The sequence below is a fragment of the Alnus glutinosa genome, chromosome 9, assembly GCF_958979055.1.
Source record: "Alnus glutinosa chromosome 9, dhAlnGlut1.1, whole genome shotgun sequence".
Classification (NCBI taxonomy): domain Eukaryota; kingdom Viridiplantae; phylum Streptophyta; class Magnoliopsida; order Fagales; family Betulaceae; genus Alnus; species Alnus glutinosa.
This window is the reverse complement of record NC_084894.1, coordinates 24,715,576-24,734,516: the sequence shown is the minus strand read 5'-3', so window position 1 is coordinate 24,734,516 and position 18,941 is coordinate 24,715,576. Positions and strand designations below refer to the sequence as shown.

The window sequence follows — 18,941 nt, the reverse complement described above, 5'->3', positions numbered from 1 at the left end:
CTTAAAAAAAAAAAAAAAAAACTTCTTGGTGTAAGCAAAAAAACACAAATAGATTCATAGACGTGTTCTTCATTACCAAATTGGATGGAATCCACTAATATTGTTTATATCAACATCGATAATATTGCAACACATGTCCTTTAGAATAAAAAAAATAAAAGGAAAAACGCCAATTATCACCCCTGATCTTTCATCATTTTTGCAATCATACCCTCAAACTTTAAAAAGTGTTAATTTAGGATCACCATCTTTCAATTTTATTTTTTTTTGCAATGTCAACCATTCCGTCCAAATTCAACATTAAATCAAACTGTTGACAAGTAAAATGGCCCTTATAACCCTAAGATGTTTATAAAATTACAAACTTTAATTTAACAGTAAAAAATTTATTATTATTATTATTATTATTTTTAAAAAATCAAGTCTAACCCAGGTCACGAACTTGACCCCTCATGGGTCACAAATAAGGGTGTAATTCCAAACCGGTTTGGTACCCGATTATTTATAACCGAATAACCAAGTACCTGGAGCCAGAGCTGGTTATTGGGTTTTTAGACACCCGATTATAACCGGGTAATCGGTTTTGGGCGTATAAATATATATTATTATCTATTTATTTATTAAAAAATATGAAATTACCAGTTCGCCCTTTACCCTAAACACTATACAGTCTATATCCCCTCTTTTCTCCTCATACTTCTCTAAACTCTTCTTGTCTTCCGCAATTCCGCCTTTTCTTTTCTGAGTTTCTCAGTTCTTCTTGACTTCTTCTTCTTTAGTTCTTCGGTTCACTAGTTCAGCAGCACATGTTCTTCTTCTTCTTCAGTACTCACGCAGCGCCTATTTTCTTCTTCTTCAGTTCGGCGGTTCCAAATTAACAGAGTTCGTGTTCTTCTTCTTCTTCGGATAGATTTTGTGATTCTTCCCTAATAATTGAGTTTCGGTAATGGATCTAGGGGTTTTGATCTCGGGTTGCATATTTTTTTTGGGTTCAAGTATGGGGGCTACGTACGGGACGATGAAGAGCGGGGTGGGAGCGGCGTCGATGGGCGTGATGAGGCGGGAGTTGGTGATGAAGTTGATCGTGCCGGTTGTCATGGCAGGAGTGTTGGGTATATATGGTCTCATCATCGCCGGGATCTCGCTTGTGGCTACACCCACCTCTCCTTTGGTCTCGCTTGGGCCTTATTGGCCTCTCCGTTGGTATGGCCATTGGCATCGTTGGTGACGGTGGTGTAAGGTATCTCTCTCTCTCTCTCTCTCTCTCTCTCTCTCTCTCTCTCTCTCTCTCTCTCTCTCTCTCTCTCTCTCTCTCTCTCTCTCTCTCTCTCTCTCTCTCTCTCTCTCTCTCTCAAGATGTAAGTTTTTGTATATCCATATGTAATCTATGGCCTTGCTTGAAGGATCAATCTAAGTAAATTTTGCTAGTATTTTTAAAAAAATAACTACCTAGTCCAGATAACCAGTTTTACCCGGGGTAACCGGGTAAACCTTGGGTCCGAAGCCAATTCCCAATTATTGCCCAATAACCGAGAACCAACTCCGAGTTTACATCCCTAGTCACAAAGGTGACCTACCAATGAGTCAAAAAACGTGACCCATTGGGGGTCACAAACATGACCTACCAATGGGTTACTTGTGCAGCGGGTCACACAGGTGACCCGCTGGTGGGTTAGTGATAGCATTTTTCCAAAAAAAAAAAAATTAGAAGGGAATAGTATTTGGGAAATTTCGCTTTTCTATTAAGATTTAACGTTGAATTTGAATAGGAGTGTTGACATAGCAAAAAATTGAAAGATTGTGACCTTAAATTTACACTTTTTAAAGTTAAAGGGTATGATTGTAAAAGTGATGAAAAATCAGGGGTAATAAGAAAAGTTTTTCCAAAATAAAATAAAATTTTATAGATTTATTTGTGTATATGTTGTCACATGGCAAATATGTTATCGCATTATTTAATAATTTTAAATAACTTGGTATCATTTACGCAGTTAGATAGAACAAAATAAAATCTAGACTACAAAATGATTCATCTCCATTTAATAAAATTTTATAGATTTATTTGTGTATATGTTGTCACATGGCAAATATGTTGTCACATTATTTAATAATTTTAAATAACTTGGTATCATTTATGCGATTAGATAGAACAAAATAAAATCTAGACTACAAAATGATTCATCTCCATTTAACTTAAAATGGAAAAGTTCATATTTCTACTATTTACCTTTATGGATTTGTTGGTTAATGCTTTTAAATAATGTGTTAAATATTAATTAAATAAGTAAATTAATTCTAATATATATATATATATATATATATAAGCCTAGTTCCAACTTAGAATTGTCATAAAATTATAACACGTGGCGCGAACCCATAATTTTTAAACACTGAACTGATCTTTTAAGTAAAAAAATCGGTGAATTTTAAAGGTTAAACTAGTTTTGTCCTGATTTTAATAAATTTATTATGTTTTAATAAAAAGATCATGGACCGGCACCATATGATGACCTGAACTTACGTCGACGTCGTGGAGATAGTCCACGCTATGCAACGTAATTGGATCAACTAGTTTTCTCGTACACGTGACAAATGGCTTACTATCAGACATGCAATGACGGAGAGAAGGGGGGGCCGGTGGGGGCCATGGCCCCCCCTCAACTCTTAAGAAAAAAATATTAAGGTAAAACAAAAAAAAAAAAAAAAAAAAAAAAAAAAATTAAGGTGTTTTTTTTAGATGAATCAAATGAAGGTTTTTTTTTTTTTTTTGCCTATTAGCCCTAGCAAGATTTTTTTTTTTTTTTTTTTTTTTCCTTGGCCCCTCCCCTTTTATCATCTATTCAACTATTGTCAAAAATTTTTCCTTTAAAATTTTACGGGTAGCAATGAACATGCATGAGAAGATAACAATGGAAGGAACTTTACAAAGTTGTAGAGACTTTGTTCAAAGTAAACGAAAAGGGTTTAGTCAAGTAGTGCATTGGAAGGAGACAGGTATGGATTTGAGGAGTCACAAGCTTGACCAAGCTCGATTTCCTAAAAATGTGTGGAAAAAAATAACTAAGACCTTTTTTATTTTTATTTTTTATTTTCTGAATCTTTGGACAACGGTTTTCTTTACTTTTTTTTTTTTTCCTAAAAACTCTTTTCACTTTTGCTTATTGATTTTTAATTTGAATGGAATAATAAAAATATCAAAACTGGGTTATGTTTAATTTACTTAAAATTTGCCTTTATATATATACTTTAACCCCTACTTAAGAAAAAAAATTATTTGACCCCCTCCCATTAAAATGTCTGGCTCCGTCCCTACAGACATGGATAGAAGTACCAATTTATCACTTTTAAAAACCTAAGAACTGATTTAAAAAACACCAAAAGCACATGGACAAATTTTGGATTTAACCCTAAATTAAAATTTGATACTCATTTCAGGAACTACAATTATATTTTGGTCATTTTTCTGAAGTATAGATTTGATCTAATCTCATGATCGAAAACAGGCGTTTATCTGAATCTCACTCTGAAAAATAGTTTCAGCATCAAGAGAATTTGAGATTGCCAATCTTAGAACAGAGCCTTGGAGTCAAAACTCTCATAAGGAACAGAGCCTTGGAGTTAACAGTGAAGAGGAACAAAAACTTGCACAAAAATGTAGTTTTGCCATTGCTTATCGATTTCAACATACTTATTTCCTGTGTCCCGAGGCTAATACATTTTTTGTGATTCTAGGAAAAATTAAATTGGAAATTGGCCTTACTAGAAGGGAAAGTAGAGAGATCGGTTTTGTGCTGTTTCTAAGCGCGTGGAGGCAGGAAGCCACTAGAGGTCTGACCTCCATCAACACAAATTGTCTGTCCAGTTATGTAGGAGGATGCGGGTAGGCAGAGGAATGCAACCATCGATGAGACCTCCTTCGGCTCACCCCACCGTCCAACAGGACTTTGCGAAGCTAAACTTTTCAAAAGCTGTTCGTTTGCAAAAGCCTGCAATGGTAGACCAAATCACAGCAAACATTAGAGGGCGGTCCTACATTTTATAATTAACATCCATCCTACTCCATGATAAGAAGAGTTTTTTAAAGGAAGATTATGTAGTGAAAGATACAACTAATAAAAACTACAAATGGGCCACTTCCCGCTGTGCATTTGGAAGCATTCTCCAACGACCACCACCCCCTTGATCTCTTCCATTCGTATTCAAAGTGGAAAGAATCCTCCCCCATAGTCTCCTAGTGAAACGGCTTTCACACTAACGCGCTTGCCAGCACCTAAGCCAATTGACCTACGACTGGCGGGTGTTGACCTATTTGTCTTTGTTTCATAGCTTCATACTTTGCTCAAAAAAATAAAAAGAAAAACTATAATACTGGGAAATTGCTCTAGGTATAACAAGTATAACTATTTTGCTTTCTAAGATGTATTCTGGTTATCCATCTATATCTGAGTAATCTCATTATCATCTAAATCGATTCCAACAAAACTTCTTATGCCCTTAACATTACTCATCAAGCTATTTTGCTTCTTATATGTAGTCTAGTCATCCATCTTGACCAATTTAAAACTTTACAAATGAATAGAACAAGAGAAAGACTCATTGAATACTGCAGAATGATGAAATATTGAATGATGATCATGCCAACAAGCCAAATGAAGAAGCATATGGTGAAAGGATGTTACAAATTCAAGGACGGGAGTTCTGATCCACCAGGGTGAGACGGAATTAGTCCTAATATTGTCCTTTGCCCACTCACATGCCAAACTTCTAGTAAGTTGGTTTATTGCTCCTGGATAAAACAAGACAAGTCAGAAACTTAATACAAATCAGGGCATAGGCTGTCAATAAAAACTAGATTGCATAAGCAAATTACCTTTACATGCTTCATAAATAGAGCCACTTCCCGTTGCCACCGATCCAGCAGTAGATGAAAGGAGAATGATGCTTCCTGCCCCTGATGCTTGCAGAAGAGGATGTGCAAGTTGGCACAGGTGGTAAGCAGCTTCAAGATTGATGCCCAGGATGAATGAGAAATCTTCAGCTGTGTACTCTACGGATGGTTTCATTAAGTTGGCTCCCGCATTGTTTATCTAGAGGCAGAAAATGGGCAGAACCACCCCAACAAAGGCTTAGTAACTAATAAAAGCTTTTGTGAGAACTTAAACAGAATGTCACTGAGAAGGCACAGGAGGTGACTGGGTTCCATGCTGACTCCATGTGTATGAGTTTTTTTTATGATGACTCTCTCAGAAATTAGACGATGAAAGTCAAAGGATTCAAGATGGCGAGGAATATCAATTTTCATTGTTAGATTCTGCTACCTAGGATGATCCTTTTCATCCTTCAATCAAAGCAAAATATATGGGTTGTCACAAAAACTGTCACTAAGAATCAAGCCAGTTTACTGTATAGAAGTCCCCTCGTACTTTCAGAATTCAGGCTACAGTTTACTCTTGATAATTTCAGGCTTGAACATGGAATCTGTAACATCCGATCTCCTACCCCTGACTAATTTTCATGTTTCGAATTTTCAAATCTTTTCCTGCATTTCCTCAGCAGGCAAACGCAACAATAGGAGAATTGGGTGGTACTTGTGTTTTGTGTTTATTAGTATTTTTCATATCTTCAATTTATTCTCAGTTGAAAGTATTTTTCCAATAGCATTGAGGTGAATTAACGAAAACAATATTCCAACTCAAGATCTTTCAAATCACAGATCAAAAATTAAGTCGATGGAAAATAATTAATTCTAACAAAGTTTCAACTCTCATCACAGCGGAGGAGAAAAATTATTTCAGTCAGGAAATGGAGGACTTACAAAGATATCGAGCTTGCCGTTAAATTGACCGGAAACTTTGTTCATAAGCTCCTCTCGTTGGGGTCGAGACAAAAGGTCACAGATTGAACCAGTAACTCGAAAGCCCTTCGCCTCCCACTCTTGCAAGCACTCACTCAATTCAGCTTCATTCCGACAGCATGTGTGCACGGTCGCCCCAAGCCCGGCCAATTCTTCAACAATAGCATACCTATACACATATATACATACAAACATGAAACACCCATCCGTTTGTCTCAAAACCAGTGAAGGCGAAGGTATAAAAACAGCAAATTTCTTTTCGTGAAGCTGAAAATAAAAGGCTAGTGAAAGAGAGAGCAGAGAGAAACGAACCCGATTCCTTTGGTTCCACCGGTAACAAGAGCTGTCTTTCCCTGAAGAGACCATCTACTGTTTTGTGCCATTTCTTCTGCTACAACTACTCCCACCACCTCTACCAGCTACCAATTCTAGGGTTCCACTGATGGGTTATATAGTAATACCGGACTGCCTGCCAGCTACCAGCCTACCAGTGGTGGGTAATGAAGATGACGATGCAAATTATGTAGTTTTCTGGTCTTTACATTATGTTCTGTCGACATGCTCGCTTTTGCAGGGAATGGTGGGTACGGTAGTTGAGGACATGCCCGCCCACTACCTTTCACCCGTTACTATTTTTTTTTTTTTTTTTTTTTTTTGAAGAAATTTGACCCGTTACTAACGAATAAAGAAAAAAAAAATGACATTGACTGTTTGTTCTAAATTCAAGGGATAAATGCAATATGAGTCAATTGGTGGTTAGCTTAAAATATAATTTTTTTTTAATATAAAAAATAATTTATATAGGTCTTTAGAATAGGCTAAAATAATAATTTAATTTATGTAGTAAAAATTTATCAAATTACTTGATGGATTCCATTAGTGTGTCACGTTAACATCAATAAAATGATAACACGTATTATTCTCAATAAAAAAAAAATGTAAAATATATAAAACTTAAAAATTAAAAAATAATAATTTTTTAATAAGAAAAACGGAAGGGGAAGGACAAAGATCCTCTCCTCTCCGGTTCACTTGAACCAGAGAAGATCTAGTTAGCTTTATTTTTATTTTAGGGGTAATATTGTCTTTTCACATTTTTATGAAAATATTTGTAAAGAACTTACTTTCGAATAGCTATATTTTGAACAGAATCATGAAACATTTGCATGAGCAATTCGAGAAGCCCACTTTCTCAAAAGTCACCAGGTTACAAAACAGGAATAAACTCTCAATAAAATCCCCCTTACAAGACTCTGTAAAAACTACTTAAAGCCCAAACCAAAATTGCTCACCAGCAGTAATTCACTTCCTTCTTGAGTGCACAAGAGGTGCCACGTCTCCTCCATAATCATATCTACCTACCAGCCTTCATTTATCTTCTCAAACCTAAACAAGCTTCTAGCAACTAACGGCTACGTTTGATATGGACATGCCTTATGAATCCTACTTGAAATGCCTAATCTGAAATGCACATGACAAATGATCCTCCTTTAAAACACCTTGCCCACAAGATGTAAGTAGGTGTCCTCTTAACTTGTAGAGAACTTCCCATTGGGCTTTGGGCTTTTATAAGAAAACACCTATCTCTACACTCCGTTTGGGCTTTTATACCTCATACATCTTCTAACTAACTAACAATTAAGCCCATTATTACAATTATTTCCCTTACCTAGTAGAAAAATGTTAGGGGTACTTAAACTTTTACAAAAAGAGCTTTACTAACTGATGTGAAATGTGTCATTAAAAAATTAATAAAATTAAAAGAGATAGGCTGGGTAATGTGCAGACTGACTTTGCTGACTTTTTTTTTTTTTTAAATGGTTTCTTTATCTTCTTATTTCTCACTGTAAAGAGATTGTCTTTCTCGACAGAAAAACAAGACTTGCAATAAGATTTAACCAAGGATGGGTCTTCCTCTTTCTCTCTCTTTTTTTCTAACCATGGATGGATTAAAATGTTGATGGCCCATATATGTTCTCTACTTCCCATATCTATGAAAATCAAAATGTCAATCTGGGTTTTGTTGATTTCACACTCAATTCTATTATTTTTCTTAAATTCCTTCTCTTTTTCTTGGCAGATCTGAGTCGCCATACGGCCCATACCCGAAAGACAACAGCTTCGGGTATGTTGGTGATGTACACCAACAGATCTGAGTCGCCATTTCAGATTTTACTGAAATGGCTTTTTACTGGCTAAAAACTCTATCTCTCTTCAAGTTGGGATTTTACTGAAATGGCTTTTTATTGGCTAAAAACTCTATCTCTCTTCAAGTTGGTGATGTACATCAAAGTGTTTAATTGATAAAAAGAATTGAATTGAAATGTGGTCTATGTTTCGCACTAAAATTCTGGGTGCTTGTGTTATCAGTTTAACTATGAGTTACTAGTGTACATGTTAAAGCATAGCGTAAATCAGAGTTTTGGCACTATGTGATTCAGACCTTCCATCAACTCTACAATGGCTGCAGTATTTATGCATGGTCAACTGAGTTTAGGTTTGGGTACCCAAAGATATGATTCTGTTCAATGGGTTCCTACCTCCAGGGATATTTGTTTTAATACTTTATTCGCAAGTCTGCTGAAACTTGTTGCTGATCACCTAAAACATAACACATTTGCTGGTTGTCTCCTTCAGCTTCTTCCTCTTATCCTCCCTTGTCGCCCAGGGCCTGAAGCTGGCAATCAACCTGCTCAACAGCAAGGACGTCAACGAGGCCTCCCTGCTCAATATTGAACTGAATTGAATTTAGATAGAAAAAAGAAAAAAAGAGAGAAAGAGGAAGACCATCTTAAATCTTCTTGCAAGTCTTGTTTTTCTGTCGAGAGAGACAACCTCTCTACAGAAAGAAACAGGAAGATAAAGAAACAACTTTTTAAAAAAAAAAGTCAACAAAGTCGGTTTACACATTCCCAACTATCTCTTTAATTTTATTAATTTTTTAATGCCACATCAGACTTCCACATCAGTTAGTAAAAAGCTCTTGGTAAAAATTTTAAGTACCCCTAGCATTTCTCTACCTAGTATATCCATCACACTACCCACCCCTTCAAAGCATCTTGCCCACAAGATGTGGGGTAAAAAGAAAAATACCCAGTTGGTCCTTTTGCTAATTATAATCAGCCCATTAGTAGCCATGCTCAATTGAACGAAGACTGGGAACTTTCCCAAAAACCAATTTCTCTAGAATTCTCTAATGCTTAGCTAAATCCCAACTTCAACGCACTGTTACCCCGTGCCAGGTGTTCATTTTTACTTCTGTTTCCATCTACTCATGCACGTCCCCACACTGCCCAACACATCACTTGACACACACATCATCTTCTTCCAACGCGAGCCTCTTAAACTGTGCATCCAACATCATCCGGTACAAGAGATTGTAAACTGTAAAGCCAGTGGTAGAAACGAATGCGAAAAATTTCCAACGCCATCTATGCTTCCACATAACAAAAATCACCCAATCTTCCTTCAAGGATTGAAATGCAAAGGAGGTCAAAACCAAAAATTTCTGCTGCATCTTCGACGTCGCCGTCATCACCGATGTTATTCCTGGATCAAAACTCTAGTTTTAGCACCCCAAAAGAAAAGGGTACCATCCTCCAAATTTCTTCCTAGCTTTTTAACAAAGATAATCTCTGCATAACAATATTGCGCTTCCCTGCCTGAAAAAAATTTTCCGACGACTTTCTTGAACATATCTTCATTCTTGATTTCTTGATGTTGCTGGTGGCACTTCTCCATTCTTGGGTTCTTGATTTCTTGATGTTGCGCGTCGTTCGGGTTCAAAAAGCCTAAGCTGTTAAACACTTGTTCTTGAATGTCTCTCGTCGTTGAGTAGTTGTCTCCCCGCTAGGGTGTTGTCCTCGTAGTTGTAGTTAGACCGCTTCCTAGAATTGATCTTGTACAATGGTCTCGTGCTCTTCAAGATTCGAGTCTCCTTTGATGCGCCCAAAGGATAGGTCATCACTTCTCAAAGGACGGTTATTAGTCTACCCTCACGAGAAGCTCTCCCTTACATCACCTATAGCCTTACACAATCATACTAGACTCTTCTGAAAGACTAAGCAACTAGACACCTAGGCATACCCATTACAGCGTCACGACAAGAGTGGTCACGCATACGTTTTGACCTAAACGTTCGTACTCTACCTACACGACTCCACATACGTGGACGAGACAAAGAGAGGTGTTGCACTTAAATCAATCGAGACACATGCAACACTTCCGAACAAAGGAAGAGGTCATTGTCTAGGTGGCATAGCTTGTCTACAAAAAACTATGCTACGTAGACAACACAAATCCTAATGAATGCATTTTACAAATCTATAATACATAAAAATATATTTTCTCAATGAGTAGAATACTCACTTTGGCTGCATTAGACTTTTGACTCGAATACTCCCCATGTTCTAGTTACTTGAACTCTATATTGGAGTACTAATTAAAGTCTCCAATCCGGACACGATCCTGCAAACATTTATGACGTTAGACTACGCTATGGAACTCTATACTCTATGACACATAGACTACCCGCGTGCTCACACGTCGCATCACTCGCTTCTAAAGCTATCTAGATACCTTAAGTTATTATTAGATTAGTCATTGGTTATAGGTTTGTGTCATATCTTGTTTATTAACTAGAAGACGCATCTACTATTTCATTAGCTTATTTGTAACTGTTGTGCCACATTATTATTCCTAATCCTTTTTATAGCTTGTTGCTTATTTACTAAGTTCACAACATATATATATATATATATATACACACATACACATACACATACAACGCTTAACTTAATCCGATGACACATAAATATCATGTGTGCTTGTATAGGTGAATTAGTTACTACGTTGCCACATAATGGATTCATATTACATTTATGCGTTCCTATTAGCTTACTAACTTATACTTATTAACTTAGGGCTATTTGAGTAGTTTACATCATAATATTTGTCTCATATAATATTAGTCTTAGGCTCTAGGTTTCTATCTTAATTTGTTTCTTATCCTTAAACCCCATTGCTATTATATTCAATACTTTTATCTTTTATTAGTTACTAACCATCTAGGTAGTTTAGATTATAGAACCTAAATCTTATATAACATATCAATTTAATCACTCAGTTTAGATTAGGTTACAATCACATATATATATTCACTTACTAACGCTTGAGGCATATACATAAATTTTCTATGAAAACCACATAGACACTTACATTCTCCAAACTACATTCTCCATTGACTTCATACACAAACTCAAATAAAATCCTCTCATCCGAAACTACATATAATCGACCACTACAAGAAATCACCATATAACAACAACAATTCATCAATATTCAATGCAAATCAACTCTCTAATATAACCCATATCATCCATTCGGCCTACCTTAGGGAAATACCCAAAAAAACCATACAATAATAATTAATAACTCCCTACCAAATTATGTTCCTCAAAGTCATACTCCCCAAGAAGATAACCCAGCAATACCATTTTCCAAAATCATCAATTTTACATACATATATTTAATCTTTTCCCAAAGAGAATTCAATAACTATGAACTTCCCTCCAAACATCATTCCATTAACAAACCTCAAAGATTAATAATACCTAGAGGGCCACCCAACCATTAAAAATCCATATCCATAATCCATAAAAATTAAGCTTCAAAAACCCATTGATTTGGCCAACCATATCCTAGAACCACACAACCCATAAATTTCTACATAAAATCAATCTACTAAAATCCACAACCAACACTTATACGGCTACAATGGAAGACATAAGAATTTAACAAAACACCACAAAACCTAGAAGTTCCATAATACCCAACAATCACGAAATCCAGAAATTGCCCAATGCCCATTCGGTTATCCCCAAAAATCAACACTCAAATAAAACCTAAAATCAGTAACCGGCCAAAATCCACAACACAGAAACCACACGGGTTCAACAAACCCATTAATCCCAAATAAATTTACAATTACCCAAATTAACCCATAATAATCTTAAAATGAAATTACTAAAATTGTAAGGATTTCTTTTCAGAAAACTACCGGAGATATCGCCGGAATAGTCTCTGGAAGTCGCCGGAAAACACACAGTAACAGCCGAAAAACGCACTTGGGAAACCGGATTTCCACTCGGGTTCAGCGGGTCACAGGTTTCACTCCCGGGTCTGGCGGGTTCGACGGGTTTCCGCGGAAATCTCTCGGGTCTCCTGTGTTCACCGGCGATGATCCACGAAACCCACCGGAAATCGGTGCCTCCTGACGGTCGGATCTTCCCCGGTTCTGCACCTCTGGCTCCGGCTCCGATCGATGCTTCACCCGACTCCCAGCTCTCTCTCTCTCTCTCTCTCTCTCTCTCTCTCTCTCTCTCTCTCGCCCAATCTCTCACTCTCGCCCAATCTCTCAATCTCTTATCCCCTCTCTTTGTTTCTCTCCTCCCTCAGTCTCTCCGACTCTCTCTCTGCCTCACTGTGTTCGTGCGAGAAGAGGAAGAAAGAAAACGAAGAAGGATGAAGAAAGACAAATAAGAAGAGAAAAGAAGAAAAGAACAGAGGAGGGGGGCTGATGCGTGTGGCCGCGGATAAGGCCAAACCTTGGTCTTTTCTAATCCCGGCCTTTATATTTTTTAAATTGTAATTTGCCCCATCTAATTCTTTCTATCTTTTATTGATCAATACTCAATCCTATATTTAATTAATTACTCCCACTTTAATTTTTTTGGTCTTTAGAGCATTAGTAGCAGTTACCCTATATTGGTTCTCTTCCCTATATTTAAGGAAAATTTCATGAAAAACATCAAAAATCCTCCCACAGCAGATGCCCTATATTTAAATTAGGGGTTGGGAATGAATAGTGATTCTCAATGTATACATGTCTACTATTCATTCCCTATGTATTATTTTAATATAAAAGAAGTATAATTAATTGATATAAGGAAAAGAGAAGAAGTAGGAAAGAGAGAAAAATAATAAAATAAAAGTAAAAAAATAATATTTAATTGATATAGGGAAAAGTAAGGGAATTTATTGTGGGGTATTTTTTTATAGGGAAGTAAAAAGTAGTTTTCTTCCCTAAATATAGGGAAAATGGTTAGAAATCTGCTGCTAGTGCTCTTACATATGGTCCAAGAACAATCAAAATGTGGTTGTGGCCGGTGGCCGGCTGGAGGAAAAAAAAAATGGCAATATGGTCACGTCATGGACGTTGAACAAGTTAGTCTAATGAGATACCCACCTTAATTTGTTGAACGGTTGTCCCCACAAACAATAAATTATTGAAGAAAGCAACACCGTGGAAGATTGAGGCCGCCGCTCATGACCACTTTTTAGTTTTTTTTTCAGTTAAAGAGGAAAAAAGGTTATAAACTTACATGGGTGAATCTTTTATGCTCTTAATCTGAATGGAATAAAAAATAAAAAAATTTTATAAAACTGCTTTCAAACAAAATGAGAAACGGTCACTTAATTAGTTAAAACATCTTTAATAAGTTATGCTTAAAACGACATACTATCTAACTCTCATTGACTTTTTCTTTAATAAGTTATGCTTAAAACGACATACTAGTAGCTAACTCTCATTGACTTTTTACTATCATTATTATTATTTTTATTATTATTATTATAATAAGTAACTCTCATCTTTCAATTTTTTTTTTTTGCAATGTCAACCATTCCGTTCAAATTCAATATTAAATCAAACGAATGTCCCTTTATACCCTTAAGATATTTATAAAATTTCAAATTAGGCTAAATTCCGGCAAAAATGACCGGATTCCAGCCATACTGATCAGATTCCAGCTAGTTTGGCCGGAATCTAGTTTGTTGGAATTCAGCACAGCGGTCAGATGTCGCTGGACTAGCGGCGGTTGCCGAATTCCATTTTACACTATTAGTGATTTTTTTGTACAAGCCAAATGCTGGAAAATCATTTTTTTTTTTTGAAAAATGATTACGTTCAAAATATTTTACGACGAAAAACATTTACGTCGAAACAAACGGAGTATAAAGAGATCGAAATTTTAGCAATTTTATTGTCTAAATAATTAACATTTTGGACAGTAATTAAATATGAGAGAGGTTATGTGAAGTGTACTTGTTTAAACAGGTAAACTCTACAATAACTATCATATTTGCATTCAAGAATCTCAATCCCGTAAAAAACGTTTCTCAATTATAAAGAATTCCTGCAATTTCATTTGACATCCGAATAGGATAAAGATTTCTCACAATATTTTGTCCAAATTGTTAACAAAATTGATCCAAAGTCCATCCTAATCCCGCTTCTTCAAGTACCCCTTGTTGACATATATATGGTCCAAGAACAATCAAAATGTGGATTGTGGCCGGTGGCTGGAGGAAAAAAAATGGCAATGATGTCCCATCATGGACGTTGATCAAGTTAGTCTAATTAGAAATGATGTCCCATCATGGACGTTGATCAAGTTAGTCTAATTAGAAATGATGTCCCATCATGGACGTTGACCAAGTTAGTTTAATTAGATACCCACCTTAATTTGTTGAACAGTTGTCCCCACAAAGAATAATCTATTGAAGTACGCAACGTTGGGGAAGATTGAGGCCGCCACTCATGACCACTTTAGTTTCTTTTTTCTTTTTTCTTTTTTAGACTAATTAACTGCAATTTTCACCATTAAATTATTGAAATACTTATAATATTTCCTTATATTATAAAGTATAAAATTATTATGCCTCTAGTTCTGAACCTTTCTCCAATATCCCATCTATAATTCAAATCGGGATTATAGACTATAGACTTACATTGGTTGGTGAATCTTTTACGCTCTTGATCTGAATGGAATAAAAAATAAAAAATCCTATAAAACTGCTTACAAGCAAAATGAGAAACGGTCAACTTAATTAAAACATGTTCAATAAGTTATGCTAGAATGACATATGACATATACTAACTCTCTCGTTGATTTCTTTTTTCTTTTTTATTTTTATAAGTAATTCCCATTGATCATTTCAACATAAAACGACATTTTGCCCCAATCTTATTCACACAAGAAGTCAAGAACGTTGTTGGTGTGTATTTAAGTGGTGTGGGGAAATACTTTCAAGTGAGAGTCTCAAGATCATTGTTTGATTCGTAATGCCTTCTTGGGAAAAATATAAAATTATTTAAACTTATTGGGGTAAGCAAAAAACACAAATAGGTTCAAGGACGTGTTTTTCATTAGCAAATTGGATGGAATCCACTAATGTTTCATATCAACATCGATAATATTGTGACACGTCCTTTAGAATAAAAAAAATAAAACGAAAAATTTCACTTACTATTCCTGATCTTTTTTTACTTTTGCAATCATACCCTCAAACTTTAAAAAGTGTTAATCTAGGATCACAATCTTTTAATTTTTTTTGTAATGTCAACCATTTCATTCAACGTTAAAACAAACTGTTAATAAGTAAAATGTCCCTTATAGCCCTAAAATGTTTATAAAATTACAAAAATATCTTGATTTAATAATCAAAAATTTATTATTATTTATATTTTTTAAAAAAAAAAAAATCAAGTCTAACCGAGGTCACAAACCTGACCCCCTGTGGGTGACAAATAGAGGTGTAATTTCAGACCTGTTATAATCGGCCGGGAAATTGAATTCGAGCACTAACCAACTCCAAGTAACTGAAAAATCGGGAAACCGGTTTAATACCCCGTTATTTATAACCAGGCACTTGGAGTCGAAGCCGGAGCCAGTTATTGAGTTTTAGACACCGGATTATAATCGGGTAATCGGCCTTTACTAGTCCGCCCTTTACCCTAAACACTATACGGTCTATACCCTCTCTTTTCTTCTCAGACTTCTCTAGACTCTTCCCGCCTTCCGCAATTCCGGCTTTTCTTTTCTAAGTTTCTTAGTTCTTCTTGACTTTCAGTTCTTCGGTTCACTGGTTCAGTGGCGCCCGTTCTTCTTCTTCTTCTTCAGTACTCACGCAGCGCCTGTTTTTCTTCTTCTTCGGTTCAGCGGTTCCAGAGTAACAGATTTCATGTTCTTCTTCTTCTTTAATTAGATTTTGTGAATTGATTTTATGATTCTTCAGGCGTTTATCTGAATCTCACTCTGAAAAATAGTTTCAACCTCAAGAGAATTTGAGATTGCCATTCTTAGAACAGAGCCTTGGAGTCAAAACTCTCATAGGGAACAGAGCCTTGGAGTTAACAGTGAAGAGGAACAAAAACTTGCACAAAAATGTAGTTTTGCCATTGCTTATTGATTTCGATCAACATACTTATTTCCTCTGTCCTGAGGATAATACATTTTTTGTGATTCTATGAAAAATTAAATTGGAAATTGGCCTTAATAGAAGCGCAAGTAGAGAGATCGGTTTTGTGCTGTTTCTAAGCGCGTGGAGGCAGGAAGCCACTAGAGGTCTGACCTCCATCAACACAAATTGTCTGTCCAGTTATGTAAGAGGATGCGGGTAGGCAGAGGAATGCAACCATCGACGAGACCTCCTTCGGCTCACCCCACCGTCCAAGAGGACTTTGTGAAATTAAACTTTTCACAAGATGTTCGTTTGCAAAAACCTGCAATGGTAGACCAAACCACAGCAAACATTAGAGGGCTGTCCTAAATCGATTACTCATCAATCTATTTTGCTTCTGATATGTATTCTAGTCATCCATCTTGACCAATTTAAAACTTTACAAATGGATAGAACAAGAGAAAGACTCCTTGAATACTGCAGAATGATGAAATATTGAATGATGATCATGCCAACAAGCCAAATGAAGAAGCATATGGTGAAAGGATGTTACAAATTCAAGGAGGGGAGTTCTGATCCACCAGGGTGAGACGCAATTAGTCCTAATATTGTCCTTTGCCCACTCACATGCCAAACTTCTAGTAAGTTGGTTTATTGCTCCTGGATAAAACAAGACAAGTCAGAAACTTAATACAAATCAGGGCATAGGCTGTCAATAAAAACTAGATTGCATAAGCAAATTACCTTTACTTGCTTCATAAATAGAGCCACTTCCCGTTGCCACCGATCCAGCAGTAGAAGAAAGGAAAATGATGCTTCCTGCCCCTGATGCTTGCAGAAGAGGATGTGCAAGTTGGCACAGGTGGTAAGCAGCTTCAAGATTGGTGCCCAGGATGAATGAGAAATCTTCAGCTGTGTACTCTACGGTTGGTTTCAGAAAGTTGGTTGCCGCATTGTTTATCTAGAGGCAGAAAATGGGCAGAACCACCCCAACAAAGGCTTAGTAACTAATAAAAGTTTTTATGAAAACTTAAACAGAATGTTACTGAGAAGGCACAGGAGGTGACTGGGTTCCATGCTGACTCCACGTGTTTGAGTTTTTTTTATGATGACTCTCTCAAAGAAATTAGACGATGAAAGTCAAAGGATTCAAGATGGCGGGGAATACCAATTTTCATTGTTAGATTCTGCTACCTAGGATGATCCTTTTCATCCTTCAATCAAAGCAAAATATATGGGTTGTCACAAAAACTGTCACTAAGAATCAAGCCAGTTTACTGTATAGAAGTCCCCTCGTACTTTCAGAATTCAGGCTACAGTTTACTCTTGATAATTTCAGGCTTGAACATGGAATCTGTAACATCCGATCTCCTACCCCTGATTAATTTTCATGTTTCGAATTTTCAAATCTTTTCCTGCTTTTCCTCAGCAGGCAAACGCAACAATAGGAGAATTGGGTGGTACTTATGTTTATTAGTATTTTCCATATCTTCAAATTATTCTCAGTTGAAAGTATTTTCCCAATAGCATTGAGGTGAATTAAGGAAAACTATATTCGAACTCAAGATCTTTCAAATCACAGATCAAAACTTAAGTCGATGGAAAATAATTAATTCTAACAAAGTTTCAACTCTCATCACAGCGGAGGAGAAACATTATTTCAGTCAGGAAATGGAGGACTTACAAAGATATCGAGTTTGCCGTTAAATTGATCGGAAACTTTGTTTATAAGCTCCTCTCGTTGGGGCCGAGCCACGAGGTCACAGACCGAACCAGTGACTCGGAAGCCCTTCGCCTCCCACTCTTGCAAGTTCTTATTCAGATCGGCTTCATTTCGAGAGCACGTGTGCACGGTCGCCCCAAGCCCTGCCAATTCCTCCACAATAGCATACCTATATACGTATATACATACAACCATGAAACACCCATCCGTTTGTCTCAAAACCAGTGAAGGCGAAGATATAAATAAAAACAGCAAATTTCTTTTCGTGAAGCTGAAAATAAAAGGCTAGTGAAAGAGAAAGCAGAGAGAAACGAACCCGATTCCTTTGGTTCCACCGGTAACAAGAGCTGTCTTTCCCTGAAGAGACCATCTAGTGTTTTGTGCCATTTCTTCTGCTACAACTGCCACCACCACCTATACCAATATTATTGCTACCAATTCTACGGTTTCCCTGATGGGTTATATATAGTAATACTGGACTGCCAGCCGGCTACCATGCGGTAGATGAAGATGACGATCTTTCCAATATATTCTGTCGACATGCTCGCTCTTGCATGGGAATGGAGGGCGATTGAGGACTTTTCCGCCCACCACCTTTGACACGTTACTAATGACTAAAGAATAAAAATGGCATTGACTCGCCTAATCTTCCGTGATCCGGCTTTAGTGCTGTTTAAAAAAGAACAGCATATCTGCTGTAAAAAAAACCGACGGTGTAGATTATATGGTAGAAATTTTAAAATAGACATCGTCGTCCTTAAAAAAAACTAACAGATTCTTTTAAACGGTGCTAACGTCTGATTCTAAAGACTATCATCCTATTTCTCAGCGGATCCAATTCTGCAAACCACTTCTCATGCCTTTGGAAACGCGCGCTATGTTGGGTTTCTTCAAAGTCGCACATGGCAACAAGTTCCTATGAAATCTCATCACGTGTCTTTCCAGCTATTTTGTGGTTCATGCATCTACTATCTTCTTCCTTATCTTTTCTTTCCTGCAATGTCTAAGAAAATATTTAATAGGTTTGTTAGTATTAAATAAAAATAAGTTTATTTGGTGTGGTAAAAATAAAATACTTTATTTTAATTTTATCCTATAAATTTGTCAATGGTAGTCATGAAA

At 36.5% G+C, this 18,941-nt stretch overlaps 2 protein-coding genes and 2 long non-coding RNA genes across 4 annotated transcripts; 1 reads left to right on the top strand and 3 right to left on the bottom strand.

Annotated features, from left to right (window-relative positions):
• Positions 1 to 849: 849 nt before the first annotated feature.
• On the top strand, positions 850 to 4,147 carry LOC133877771 (uncharacterized). Its single transcript, XR_009901774.1, has 2 exons — positions 850 to 1,240; positions 3,733 to 4,147. It is a non-coding gene; the product is annotated as an uncharacterized LOC133877771 (long non-coding RNA).
• Positions 3,643 to 6,483, bottom strand: LOC133877770 (tropinone reductase homolog At2g29150-like). Its single transcript, XM_062316174.1, has 5 exons — positions 6,167 to 6,483; positions 5,816 to 6,023; positions 4,871 to 5,087; positions 4,680 to 4,786; positions 3,643 to 3,986 (listed from the first exon to the last, which is right to left on the bottom strand). The coding sequence occupies exons 1-5, from the start codon at positions 6,235 to 6,237 to the stop codon at positions 3,798 to 3,800; spliced, it is 792 nt and encodes a 263-aa protein (XP_062172158.1). The 5' UTR covers positions 6,238 to 6,483; the 3' UTR covers positions 3,643 to 3,797.
• Positions 6,484 to 7,642: 1,159 nt separating this feature from the next.
• Positions 7,643 to 12,430, bottom strand: LOC133877772 (uncharacterized). The gene is made up of 2 exons (XR_009901775.1): positions 11,913 to 12,430; positions 7,643 to 8,591 (listed from the first exon to the last, which is right to left on the bottom strand). It is a non-coding gene; the product is annotated as an uncharacterized LOC133877772 (long non-coding RNA).
• Positions 12,431 to 16,070: 3,640 nt separating this feature from the next.
• On the bottom strand, positions 16,071 to 18,342 carry LOC133877769 (tropinone reductase homolog At5g06060-like). The gene is made up of 5 exons (XM_062316173.1): positions 18,136 to 18,342; positions 17,781 to 17,988; positions 16,841 to 17,057; positions 16,650 to 16,756; positions 16,071 to 16,418 (listed from the first exon to the last, which is right to left on the bottom strand). The coding sequence occupies exons 1-5, from the start codon at positions 18,204 to 18,206 to the stop codon at positions 16,230 to 16,232; spliced, it is 792 nt and encodes a 263-aa protein (XP_062172157.1). The 5' UTR covers positions 18,207 to 18,342; the 3' UTR covers positions 16,071 to 16,229.
• Between the last annotated feature and the right edge of the window lie 599 nt (positions 18,343 to 18,941).

Coding starts and splice junctions, on each gene's coding strand:
- LOC133877770 (XM_062316174.1), bottom strand. CDS start 6,237: ATGGCACAAAACAGTAGATGGTCTCTTCAGGGAAAGACAGCTCTTGTT. Junction 4,787..4,870: donor TATTTATGAAGCATGTAAAG/GTAATTTGCTTA, acceptor TGTTTTATCCAG/GAGCAATAAACCAACTTACT. Junction 3,987..4,679: donor GAACTCCCGTCCTTGAATTT/GTAACATCCTTT, acceptor CTACCATTGCAG/GCTTTTGCAAACGAACAGCT.
- LOC133877769 (XM_062316173.1), bottom strand. CDS start 18,206: ATGGCACAAAACACTAGATGGTCTCTTCAGGGAAAGACAGCTCTTGTT. Junction 16,757..16,840: donor TATTTATGAAGCAAGTAAAG/GTAATTTGCTTA, acceptor TGTTTTATCCAG/GAGCAATAAACCAACTTACT. Junction 16,419..16,649: donor GAACTCCCCTCCTTGAATTT/GTAACATCCTTT, acceptor CTACCATTGCAG/GTTTTTGCAAACGAACATCT.